The sequence below is a fragment of the Pygocentrus nattereri genome, chromosome 12 (genome assembly GCF_015220715.1).
Source record: "Pygocentrus nattereri isolate fPygNat1 chromosome 12, fPygNat1.pri, whole genome shotgun sequence".
NCBI classification, from domain to species: domain Eukaryota; kingdom Metazoa; phylum Chordata; class Actinopteri; order Characiformes; family Serrasalmidae; genus Pygocentrus; species Pygocentrus nattereri.
Window position 1 is genome coordinate 28,585,194 of NC_051222.1, and position 13,864 is coordinate 28,599,057.

Consider the following 13,864-nt stretch of genomic DNA (forward strand, 5'->3'; position numbering starts at 1 on the left):
GAGCTCACATAGCCCCAATATAACAACTAGGTTTGGTGCGCGCGCGTGTATGAGTGCGAGTATTTTTATAGACTTAATATTATTATTATTATTATTATTATTATTATTATTATTAAAATGTTAATAAACTCCTAATGCTTCTTCTTTATCATCGTCTTCCTCATCTGTTACTACTATTACTAGAAATAATAGTGATAATAAATTAATATTATTTTTTTCTTTTTGACTTAATGTGTATTAATATTTCATTATTTAGCCATATATATATATATATATATATATATATATATATATATATATATATATATATATATATATATAGCCTACACCTCACCATAACTGCTGAACCAACATTAATATTATTTTTATTTTACTTTATTTTTATTTAGGTTATTATTTTATTCCGAATTATTTTTTTTGTCCTTCACATTTTTGTTTACATTTTGTAATAATAATAATAATAATAATAATAATATGTATTCTTAGTATTCCAATATTGTCATTGTTTTGCTGTTGCCATTATAATGTGTGTCCACAGCTTCCTTATCTCTCTTAAATGAGCAAAGTTCCAGAAGCATCTTGATATCATGATATTAGGATACAGGATGATATGAAAGAAAACAAATGAAAAATTACTATCAGATTTTTCTGTAATGTTGCTCAGGTCCATCATAGACAACAGACAACGCACAAATCTCCAAACAGCTCTCACTTACAAACAGGACCGAGTGCAGCAGACTGATTACAAACAGTCCCTTTGTAGTTGATTAACCTGCTTTTATAGACCCGCATGGCCTCTTCACAGCAGCTATCAGTGGACAGATAGGCAGACGGTCATTAGTGTCTGAGGACTTACTGTAGATTTACAGTTTGTACAGATAAGCAGATACAGCATATTCACACTGTGGCTTCATGTTGAAGTTGTGTCATGTTGATCTTGTGTCATGTTGTGTCTTCTTACTCCAGTGCTGGTTCATCTTACCTACTGAAAAGGAATTAAAAGTGACACAAGCCTGTTATTCACAGATATAACAATGTCCAAATTAATTCATTCAGTGTTTCTAGGGGTATTAATGGGGAGTTTACATGCCCTTTGCTGCAGTAACAGCCTCTACTCTTCTCAGAAGGCTTTACACTAAATGCTGGAAGACCATTGTGAGGATTTGATTGCATTCAACCCCAAGAGCATTGCTGAGGTCAGGTACTGATGTTGCCTGATTAGTTCTGGATCATTCCAGCTCATCCCAAAGGTGCTGGGAGCTGCATCACTTCAGAACACAGTTCCACTGCTGCACAGCCCAGTGCTGGGGGGCTTTATACCCCTCTAGCAGACACTTGGCATTGAAATGGTGACCCATCAATGCTGTTCAATTGAATTCACTATGAGTGTCTGAATGCTTTTGGTCATGTAGTATAACTTGCACATAACCATTGCATCCTGGTAGTGGTGAACTTGGCTTTGTTGATATCACCTCGCCTCCAGCATCAGGTGCCTGTTTAGTAGGTTGGTGTATTAAATGTGTAATGCATGTGTTATTATATGTAATAACATGTTATCACTGCATTTTGGTTGTGCCATTGGCTTTCATTAACATTTTTTTCTAGAGAAATGCATGCCAGCTTAAATTATTTGTCAGATACTAATTTGCAGGGCATTGCATTGGTTGGAATTAGTATTATGTGGTATTTATTTGCCTTAATCTTTCTGGCATTTCCTTTCAGACCACAGAAGTGTTTTGACTAGCTTTGACATTTGATTTCAATCAGTGCTCTCTTTCAAAGTACTCTGAGGACAGATTGACACTCCCTTTAAGGCAGTAAGTCAGGTTTTCAATCTGAACCTGAACTGGCCTTCAGGCAAGCATTTTTTCATCATGACAAACCTTTTTTTTTTTAATAGCAAGCAACATCTCATTCATACGGAGCACACCTGGAAGAAGTGTCCTGAGGAAAATGCAGCGATTGCTCTTTGATATGAAGATGAAGAAGGCTCAGCTGAATCAAATTAACATCCCCGCTTTTGCATAAACCATAAAGTTCACAGCTTTGCTTGGAACGACTACATTCTAAAGGATAAAAGGTCACCAAGTCTGATCTATAGCCCTAGACATACTGTTCCACTGGCTTGGAAAACTGTAACTTGCTGCAGGGAACTTGAAAAAGGATTGGTGAAAAAAAGTTAACCCTTAGATGTTTTCTCCAGTTCTCCGTAGAAGATAACCCTCGTGGTTTGTTTAGATTGCCTTTGTTTCTAGGCTTAGGCTTCAATATTGTTTGTTCAAAAAAAGGGCCAACATTTTCAATTCCCTTAACATGTTTGTTTTCTTTTGTCTAAATGAAGTAAATCCCAGTACACACAAAATAAACGGAGCCTCAAATCTCCCTTTTGCTACAAAGGAGGTGATGCAATGTAAACGCTCATCACATTGTACCAAATAATGTGATGTGTGAGGCTATATACGAAGAAATATACACTATGTTTCTCTGGAGTACCATAAAACTGTTGCCATTCAGTAGAGAACTGACATGGCGTCTTGTCCTTATTTAATTAGAGTCAATAAAGTAATATTAAGTCTCTTAAAGAGGTTCTTGGCCTCCTGGACCCCAAGTAAAACATGAGAATTAAGCAGCCCTTTTAATTTCTTCACCATGCAGTCACTAATCTTTAATGAAGCTAAAAAGCAGTATAAGGATGTGCCCTAAAATGCTAACATTGTCAATAATGCAGGGGAGTCATGAAGGGCCTGTTGGCACTGCTCAAAATTCATGCTAACTTTGTCCTCCCTTTTTTTTACTCATTGTTAGCCACATTAGCAGCAGTCGAGCAAAGCATTCGCTTAAAGTCTGTTCCTTTTCGCAGATAAACAGATGACATGTGGCGCGAACTCAGCTTGAATTTCTAGAACATTCTGTGAGTAACCGAACTGGTGGCTAATTCTCGAACTGCAGTTGATAGGTTGATGGCTTGTCATGGTGCCAGGGTTGTTATGGTAACCGTGGTGTCCTGTGGTGAACGGTGGGTAGCTGCATGAACATGTTTGTGGCTGTAACATCTTCTGGTGTGAGGGAAATTTCGCCTGCTTCTACAATGCTAAATAGTATGTCACCACCATTAGCAGTACATCCAGCAGTATGTGGTTTTGGACGCGGCCTTTGAGTTTTGCTGGGTGGATGTGCGGGCATCTCGCATACTGGCCACAGCGAGAGCCAGACAGACGACCTCCTCTTTCACTGTGTGCATGAAGAAAGACACACAAGTCATGTTTACCTGTGTGGACAGACACACAGAAAGTCAGTCAAACAGTCACCTTTCACAATTAGCCCCAGAGAGAAATACTCAGGACCTAATGATTTTTGCAACATAAGTAAAATAATATTCAAAGTTTGAATATTGTGTTATTAGCACTACTGAGTCACTCAGAGAAAACATGCTAAAACATGACGTCCATGCGCTGCTGTGAGTCACCCTGTAAAGCCTGAAATAATCATTTGGATGCCAGGTCAAATTTTATGGGAGTTTTTCAGGTCGGGTCATATGTCTTAATGTATTAATGTCACATGTAGAGGATCGAAAAGAAGGTCCAGCTCTATGTTTAGGTCACAAATGAAAAATCAACATTCTACAGATGAAGATACGACAACAACAGTAGAGCATTTACTTACATCCTCAGAAGACACGTCCTGCACCAAGTTTTGACTAAGTTCTCTTTGAATTCTCTTGCAATAAAGCGCTACACTTATTGCATTGTTAATAAAAATATAGTGAAAATCTTGAGATGTCAACAGGAAAAAACTCACCTAGCCTACTCCGATGCGAGCTGTCCCACTGGTTAAGAGTGAACCAAAGGCCTAATGCATCAGATTAGCCTCCAACATAATTAGAAACTGATAAAGGAATTAACCCATCGTGCTTTTATTCCTGATGAATGGAAAAAACATCGCTCTAGACTAAGGGTCGCAACGCAAATGTTAAGAAGAGCCACTTTGTCCTTTCAACAAAAAACAGACCACCTTGGGAGCCACAAGATGTTGTATCCATTTTACCATCTTGGCTGTAAATATGTCTCAGCATGTGCTGACGTACTTGTGTAGGTGAAAATATAATAGTAATGATAACACAGACTCACTGTAAACCTGCTGTGCAGTTTTTCTATCACAGGCTTCAAATAAAACACGCTTTAAATGTCTGTGTTCAATCTAGATTGGGCAAAAAATGTTCATGAGCACGTATGTTAGCTATAAGGGTGCTGGGAGATATTAGCACTATCGTAGAGCAGTTTTTTCTTAGTGTTGACGCTACGGCCCAAACCGAAGGCCTAACTCTGTGGTCATGGTTTGGCACTGATTAGCTCAATGCTAAGTGCTAAAGAGAACAGGCTCACACACACAGTCGACTGACCCCAAGTGTTGCGCAAACTGAGTGCAAAGAAATGAACATTTTAAATTGAAATGTCGAGGTGCAAAGTGCAGCGTGGCTTTTGGCTCCGCCAGCACTTCTTTAGCGCCAGCAAGCTAATGTCAAAACCCCCACAATGCATTGCAATAATTAGCAGCCGTGCCACCGTTCCAGCTTCCATGAACCATTAGGGCTCCAACACTCTCTCTCTCTCTCTCTCTCTCTCTCTCGTGCTCTCTGTTGTTCCCTCTGAGACGTCGGTGTGAAAAATCACATTTTTCCAACACTTCTCCCTGAGGTGCTCCTGGCAGACACACAGAGGAAGGTCGCTTCATCCTTTCATATAGCACTCGTTCTCGCGTACTCTCTCTCTTTCTCTCTCTCTCACACTCGCTCTCAATCTCTTTGATGTGGAAGCCATTGCTGGCGTGCTGCAGTGTCTGTACATTGCCAGCTAACAAATGAAAATGATGAAAGTAAACAATGGAGCTAATAGTAATGGTTGTGTCGTTTGGGAAGAGCAAGAGAAAAACAACAGTAAAGTAGGAGTACAGTAGTTGTACTGATTGTTCCAGGGCCAAATGGTGGGGGTCTGGGAACAAGGAAAGGGGATACGTGTTGATGTCTGATTTTGAATGTGAGCAAGAGAGTATTTTTATTTATTAAAGAGAGAGAGAGAGAGAGAGAGAGAGAGAGAGAAAGAGAGAGAGAGAGAGAGAGCATTAGACTTATTACTGTTGTTGTCAGTGTTTTTATTATGGTTCTAAGCTGTATGACTGATTACTAGCTATAAACAGTTCAACTACACCATGGTTTGGCAACTTACTGTATTCTGTATAGTCATGCAAATTACTGAATGTCAATGCAGATTGAGAGAGAGGGTAACTTTCCAGGCTGCTTTGGGCAGATTTACTCTCCGATTTCTTTACAGTACTCTATGGCATCTTTATAAACAGTTTTATAATCAGTTATAAATAGTTTATAACAAGTATAAACTTTTCTTTGGCAAGATTGTACTCACAATCATTAAAATTGAGTTAAATTTGAGAGCAAGGAACTCAGCTCAACTCAACATGTTAACTTCTATCTCAAACTAAACTGAACTGGAACTTTAAAAGAGACAGAGAGTGAGAGAGAGAGAGAGAGAGAGTAAGAGAGAGAGAAGGAAAGAGAGAGAGAGAGCAGGTTTCATGAATCTCACCTCTATAGCATTCCACCAAAGACTCCCTTAGCCATATTTGTCTCTCTCACACTCTTTATTTTTCTTCCTGTCTTTCTCTCCATCCGCAGTCTCCATCTCTGTCCCATAAGGGGCTATAGCCGAAACCCCTGTCATTTGATTCCATTGTGCATGACCAATTAAACATTTTTAACAAAGGCCACCATTTACTGGCAGCAGAAAGGAAACCTGTCACAATTAGCACATTTACATACATCTCTATTGACTCCAATTAGGTCACGAGCTCCCATAGCCCGCTTTGAATCGTTCTCTTTCTCTCTCTGCTGAGCCTCTAAAATGTTAATTAAGACGGGGGAACTCCAGATTCTGGCTAAGGGCTGGCCATATGGGCCCCGCATATGCTCCATATATATACACGCACCATATATAATTAATAGCATGGCTCTCTCTGCGAGGAGAGCTAGCGTCTGGCATGGCGATCTTTCTACATTTGTGAGCGAATATTGGACTAGAGAAACTCAGAGAACGGATCTGAATCTGCAGGACTGAGTCTTCCTCTGCTGGAGTCCATTTAATGACCGGTTACGTGAGCGGGTGCAGTGGTTTGTTTGGTAAAACACTGGGAAACCGAATGAAGGTGTATTGTGGCTGACCTTTTGTTTGACCTTTTGTCAAGTTTGACAACTGATTGAGCCGTGTACTGTGTGGTGGACGCATTGTGGTCGTTGGCTCGCTAATTCGATTGTATGTTTGGCCCCACTTGCACAATAGACTAGTGTTGTTACACCGCATGCTGCACACAGGAGCAGTGAATATATATAGTGCTACTTCAAACTGAGCTGAATTCCAATGAGCTGGGCTGAATGTTTCATGTTTAAAGCATCTTAAATCAAAGCATCGTCAGAGTTACTGCTAGGCCTCTGCCAACGGATGGACCAGTATGTTGATATTATTATCGTGAGTACAGCATGGTCACTTCTAGAACACTGCCACATTCTAGAAGACTGCTTTATTCTAGAAAACACCTTCATACTAGAGCACTAAACAGCTGCATATATCACAACAAGACTGTGCAACAAAAGAGCCTGTAAACAACAACAAGCAGTGTATATTAACTGCATAAACTACATAGCAACAAGGAGCTGATTGGACGTCAGCCATTATGACATCATCTCGCCGTCTCTATTTCAATTATAATATAAACCTTTTACAAACACACAACTAAACCAGTGACAATCATGTTGAGTTCAAATAATCAAAGTATGTCCCGTACTTTAAAAGACATGCTTTACAAGTCCAGCCTAAACAGGTCTGTTGGTTAACTAGCTGGGTTAACCTTGAAATCAACCCTGGGTTGGCTGGGTTGTTTCTGTGATACAGTCATTAATCCAACAGCTGGGCTCCCCAAAAAGCACCGTACAAGCTATCCAGAACTGTGGAAAATCGCCCTACAGGCTCAACCCAGCATTCAAGTAGAAAAAAAAAAACCTGTATTTTTGTGCACAGACTCTCAACCTAAATTAGCTGACTTCAAAACTTTGAGGCAAACTTTGCTACTTAACAGGTTCAAGCTTAAATAATACTATAACTGAGTTCTGGCTTTTTTTCTCATTTTCAGTGATCTACAGTTCTTCAGCAAGTAAGGTTAACTAAAATGCCCAATAAATGCAAATGGTTTCCATTGAGCTGGCAGTACTGTAATTTTTCTGCTTTCTCTTGAATTATTCAGGTTAATTTGAATAAAACACTTGTCCTTGTGTAATGAATTGGCATCAATATAAAAAAAAAACTTCCATTATATTGAATGGACTGTTTGGTACAGTATCGATAAATGGCACACATTTCTGAAGACTCTAATAGCTTAATGCATGTTTGCCATTCTGTTTGCATTAATGGCTCCAGACTGACCTGATAACACACAATATTATGGTGAGAATAACAAAACATGTAATGCAGCCAAACAGTTAAAATAATGACAAAAAATAATGTTTTGCCAAGAGAATTATATTTACAAATTAAAAAAAAGCAATAGTTAAATAACAGAAAGCAACAATACTGCTAAGAATGTTGGGAATATTTTTGGGCACAGGACAAATCAGTGTGTACGTTTATTCAAACGAGATGATCTAAAGTACATTTATCTAAGTACAAATTATACAAGAAATGGCACATAGTACTAGATTTGAATTAGCAATTTTAACAAAATGGTAAAATAAAACCAAAGAAATGAAGGTAATTATTACATTTTACAGTGTATTATATGTCATGAAAGGTCTTAAAGTATTGTGATGTAACTTTCACTTTGATCCTTCTGACAATATATATATTACATACAGACCTATGTATACATATATATATATATATATATATATATATATATATATATATATACAGTATACCATAATTGTATAATGTATCGTTTAATTAAGTGTTTTGACGCACAATTTCATTGAATGGAAATGTGATGCAAAATCAAATTAACACAAATTAAGTTTTAGTTGTTGGGGCTGTTATTACCATAAGATACAAGCTTTTTGTCTCATATTAGCACATGAGACAAAAAGCACAAAAAATCTGCAATTTTATTCCAAGAAAATCTGAAAAACAAAAGACCTGGGCTACGTTTTTGAGTGGACTTGATAACCTTTTTCAAGAACAGACGGTCAACACTAGACTTTGGGTTGTACTTATAAAAGTGTGGGTGTGTTCTTATGCAGGATCAGCCTAAACCAGTATGTAGAGCCATAATAATTATCATGAAAAAAAGAATGACCATCAATCTAAAACCTCTATCCCGAGAAACTTTGACAGGCAAAATGTCTGGCCTAAATTTTGGGCAGTCCAGATTCTGGCAGAAATTCTCTCAGTTTGAAGCCAAAGCGTCCATAACCACCATTCTGCCCGTCAATGGGACCTGGCCACCAACAGCCTCGTCTGAAATGGCTGCCATTGTTGTTCCTGTCTCTCTATGCTAGGTGCCTTGCACCATGTTAAAGATGCTGGAGTGTATTTTTCGCAGAAACAGACTCTCACGACTATGATGTACTAATAAAGGTCATTAGAAAGTGCACATTTGCTGAATAAGACGTTAGCACGGCGTGGCTAAGCCTCTATAAAAATGCATGGGAGAGAAACCGACAGAGCTAACCTCTCATTGGGAGGGATATGAATAGCCTTTGTTTTTCACCACTCCCCTGCACTACTGCAAGTGCCAATGGCTGGAACTTATTATGAGGTTCTCTGTATGTGTGTGCTTTGTGTGTTAATATGTGGTCCTATTTATGCATAAAGACGTGTATTTGGAGTTTTATGTGCATTTTTGTTTGTATGTGTGCCTGTGCGCAAATGAACGTGTACATCTGTGCCCATGCGTGAGTAAACGAATTACTCTGTTCATTTGAATGTGTGCATCTGTATGCATGAACGTGTGTGACTGTGTGTGTTTCAGCCTGTGCCAGGTAGATGGTGGATAACTAGTGGATGGTTTTTGGCTTGGCTGGACTGGTACCAGGTGTGTTTGTGTGTGTGTGTGTGTGTGTGTGTGTGTGTGTGTGTGTGTGTGAAAGCTGTGAAATGGAATAGGATTTCGCAGGATTCTCTGGCTACACATTTTTTTTTTTCCCAAAGACAAAGATTTGGCCTTATCCAGACCAACCTCTCTCGCTTGCACTCTCTCTTATTCTATCTCTCTCGCCTTGCTAATGCATCTCACAGCATACAAATGAACCTGAGTGAATGGCAAAGCCTCCTTTAAAAAAACACACCCCTCAGAATTGAACTATACTCTACAACCTGAGTGATCTGACTAGAGAACTCTTAGAGTTGCATGTTGTGATATGTTAGCTACCAAAGCATTTTTTCCCATTATGACATCACAATGGTTCCGTTAATTGGCCAAAGCTTTTTTCCTATTATGACATCATAATGCTTTTCCTTTATCAATGGTCCCTATATGGCATGCAAAAGAGGGCTTTAGATCAAAAGGCAGGACAGTTATGAACAAGAATCTCTCTCTTTCTACAGCAATGTAAACTAACGTAGTGCTGCATCTATTTTGAATACTGTGCTATCCCTTTAAAGGCCATACATTACATATTAGTTCCATAGTGATTACCGAATAAAACACAGCAGTTAATGGATCGAACATTTTGAGATTAAGAGCTATATAATAAGCCTAGATTTTAAAAAATGAAAGTTATTTATTTATTTATTTATTTTTATTTGATCTTCATTTAACCAGTGTAAATCCTATTAAGATTAAAAATCAAGTGTGCCCTGGTCAAGACTAAACAGTCAACAAAGAAACAACACCATCACAGCAAAATCAAATCAATGTCAAAACAGAAAGATACAGTTAACAATTATCTTAAAATTACTCAAGGAAATAAACTGCTCCAATTTCAAATGTTTTTGCAGTTCATTCCACACATATAGACCGCTGTAACTGGAACATTGTAACCTTGCCACATTGGGACCGAACTATCGGAACGTCCTGCTGAATATAACTACTAGAACGTAAATTGTACCAAGACTTATTTGTTGATATGAATGCAGGCAAATATGAAGGAAGCTGACCAATAATCGCTTTATAGGCAGAAAAAAATATCCAGTGAATTTGGCTTTGCACTGAAAGTGAAGGCCAACCAACCATTTCATGAAGTTCACAGTGATGAGTTGAATATCTAGTGCCTGTTATAAATGTCAATGCAGAATGATGAATAATGATGAGTCCAATGAATGTAATGTTGCCTTTGACGTATACCTATAAAAAATCACCATAAACTAAATTGAAAAAATGCAACTTCAAAACTGTTTCTGTTACTGTTTCTAAAATAAAATCCCATACCAAAAATCAGATTGTTATTTAGAGTTGTATGCAAAGATTTGAAAAACTCAAATGATATGTTTAAATGGACAAGAAGATACATTGCTTACACGGAACAAACATAAATATGACATTTTCTGCAAATTTTAGAGCACAATTTCTATTCATTGCTGACATTGACATATTGGAAAAACAGAACACATCACTGCACGGAGCACATTTTAATTTTTTTTCCAAAATATATTCAATTCAGCAAATAAACAGTAACAAGTAAACAGTTCTTTTCAAAGGATGTGTTTATTGTTTATTTATTTATACTCATAAAATCAACGAAGCATGTAATTTGACCAAGGGTACCCAAACTTTTGCATATAATGGGGGTACTAATTGGCAGAAGTATGTTGCACAGCTAAAACCAGTAGAAGTCTGAATCTTGCTATTTTGGTAGATATCATAAAGATACTGTTGGAACAAAACCTTGTATCTCCAAAATGGTACAGAAGACACCAAATCTTTACAGGAGAAGGAAAAACATACTTTACTTTTAATGTAAGTTGTTTATCCAAGTCATTCTGGGCCACTTTTTCTGTTCCATTCATCTTGAAATTCACACACTGTAAAGGGTGACAGGCATTTTGAAGAAGCAGCGATAAACTAATCTGCAGTCATTGGTTTTCATAACTTGTTGGCTTTTTTAAGCTTCGTAGCTCCAGTGCAAAGCTAAAGAAGCAAGACACCAAGCATATCTTAGCCAATCAACTTTATTTTATATAAGGCATAAATAATAAATGTCAATTTTATTTAAGGGCTTAAGTGCAGGATGAGTGATAAACATTAAAGGAAAGGATTTTTAGGGCCTTTATGTTTCCTAATGCTCTGTTTAAGCTGTGTGTGGTCATTGTGAGCGTCTGAGGGTGTTAGATAAGAGTGTTGGTGAATCGTGAAATGAAGTGTCTCTTGTGTTTGACTTGCAGGCCACAGAATCGTATCTGGTGCATGAAGAGGCGAGCAGAGGAGCCGGGCTAGCGGAGTGTTTCCTCGTTCCCGACACTTACAGGGTACTCGTCCTTCCTCTTTTATTCTTTCTGCCTTGCTGGCCTATTCTGCAGTCTCTCTGAAGCACTATCACTCATACCTTTTCAAAATTGTTTTCATTTAAATAACACATTTGTAACTGTTTGCAATGTAAAATATAAAGAGGTTTATTTTTTGTTGAATAAACAAAAAATATTTCAACAATATCAGTGACAGTGCTGTCTTGGGAGAAACGCCAAAAGCCACACATTTTGCCCCGTTGTGATGTCAGCACTCATCAGCACTCCAGTCTTTCAGGTGTTTAAACCACCTTTGAGCCAAAGTGCTTTTCATATATCTTGGAAATGAAATCTGTCATCATTATTTATTTATATAAATATATATATTCCATGTCAAGGAAGATTCTCTGAGTATTAGCCAATGTGAGATTTGTCAAACAAAACTTCTGACCTCATTTAACTGTAGTATACAGAAAGCTGCCACTTATATATAAGCTGGGTCATATAATCAAAACATAAAATACATATAACAAAAAAATCAAATATCATAACTTGATTTATGTTTGCAAACCTTTTGCAGGTATGTTTTTGCTTACCAGTGAGACAATTAACATTTCAAGCTTTATATTTCTTTACTACATAAAAAATAAATGTATATTTTGTTTGTACTTCAGTAAAAGTAGACATATTTGGCTTTAAAAGTTTGATGACCTCTTATAAATATCATAGAAATGCAGGTTGAAGGTTTTAAGGGCCTAAATCAGGGTAACCGTCTTCATTATTTTCTCTAACAAGCAAAAACAAAAGAGCTTGATGTAATATGTAAACTCGGTTGAAGTTTCAAAAGGTACCGTAAACTCATCAGTCAATAGGTTGTATATAGCAATATATTTATTATACAATATATTATATATGGCCTGTTTTGAACGAGTTGTTTATGTGATGTCACGAAAATTAATATCATGTATCTGCCTTTTCAGCCTACAGCAATTTAGTGCCATTGATTTCATTCACACTGAAGTTATAAGGAGTGTTTGAGCCTGGGCTGCTTCTTAAGTGAGAACAGAAAGTCAGAGCAGAGGTCAGTTAGTTTTAAAGGCACAAAGAAAACTGGTCATATAAAAATGAAACAAGACTGTTTTGGTACATAAAACCACATAAATATCAGAAGTGGATCTCCAGGAGGGAAGAAACCGACTAAACTAGGATACAGACATTTCAATTTCCCTATTTTCATAGTGCCAATGCCGTTAGGGAACACACATTGTTTTGTGTTTATTCGAACAGTGGGCAGATAATAATGGCACTTGAGGAATTAGTAGGTATTGGACTTTGATTTGAATGGCATGAATGGTGAATGGGGCATTTGGTTAATTCGCTGTCTCGCCAATAGCGCTGGACTTTGAGTTAGATAAACAAATGAGCAATTCATTCACAGGTGGCTAGATTTAAAGCTTCATTCAGATTAATGAATGGGATTTCTGATTTAGTCCGTAACCCGAATTTGAACTTGGCTAATGAGATATGATATCATATCATGTGCCATGCGGTTTGTAGTCAAAATCAAGGGTTTGGAAATGGGACTAAATGTTGTGGGATGTTACTATGTTATACTTACAGCTGTGCTGCTGTTTAGAGCCACCTTATCTGCATAAAACGTCATTACCGCCATTTAGGTGCCAGCCATATGTGGGGGATTAATGGTAAACGTGTGTGTGTGTGTTTGAAGGGAAAACCACATGCTCTAACTACATACGCTGTTCTTGTGTGCTTTAATAGCAGCATTACCCACTAAAACCACTAACCCCTAGTTCTTGTTTCTGGACCCCTACTTAGCTGGAGGCTGTATGGATATATGTGTGTGTGTATGTGTGTGTTGTGTGTGTGTGTGTGTGTGTGTTTGTATGAGAGAACAGGGTTGCGTGTGTAGGAATAAAAGCCTTTCTTTGCTCGTAAAAAATGAAATGATTTTTTTATTTCACCTCATACTGTTATTGTGTTTAATGACTTAAGCTGTATGTGTGTGCATGTGTGTTCATGTCCACATGTGCGTGTGTGTGCAGCGTATGGTAGTCGGCGCAGCACAAAGAACTTGAGTTTTTGGGTTGGTGCCCTTGGGAGCGGTGCAGAAAGTGGGGTCTAAGCACTCACCCCTTTCTGCCCTCTCTCTCCCTCATTGTCTTTCTCTCTCTCCCCATACTGGCTGTGTTGGGCCTGAGCCTACAACTGTGCACTACCTAAAACCCCAGCATGCTCTCTCTGGCTTTTGTGCCTCATCCCAACCTTGCACGCGAGTTTTCTTCAGGACACACGCCTGTGCTGCAGTTAACCCCTTAAAAAGATCATTTAGTCAAAGAAAATTAATTTCACATTTTCAAAGAAATGTACATGAATACTTTTCCCACACCTACAAAGTTCAGTCTTAGAGG

At 38.0% G+C, this 13,864-nt stretch overlaps 1 protein-coding gene across 8 annotated transcripts in view; it reads left to right on the forward strand.

The window, feature by feature from the left end:
• Nucleotides 1-13,864, forward strand: part of LOC108441182 (nuclear factor 1 X-type-like) — a 167,801-nt gene that overhangs the window by 867 nt on the left and 153,070 nt on the right. For all 8 annotated transcript variants that reach the window (XM_037543818.1, XM_037543816.1, XM_037543814.1 and 5 more), the window contains exon 2: nucleotides 11,376-11,459. In XM_037543818.1, the coding sequence (XP_037399715.1) occupies nucleotides 11,376-11,459 (84 nt within the window). The remainder of the gene's footprint in view (nucleotides 1-11,375; nucleotides 11,460-13,864) is intronic.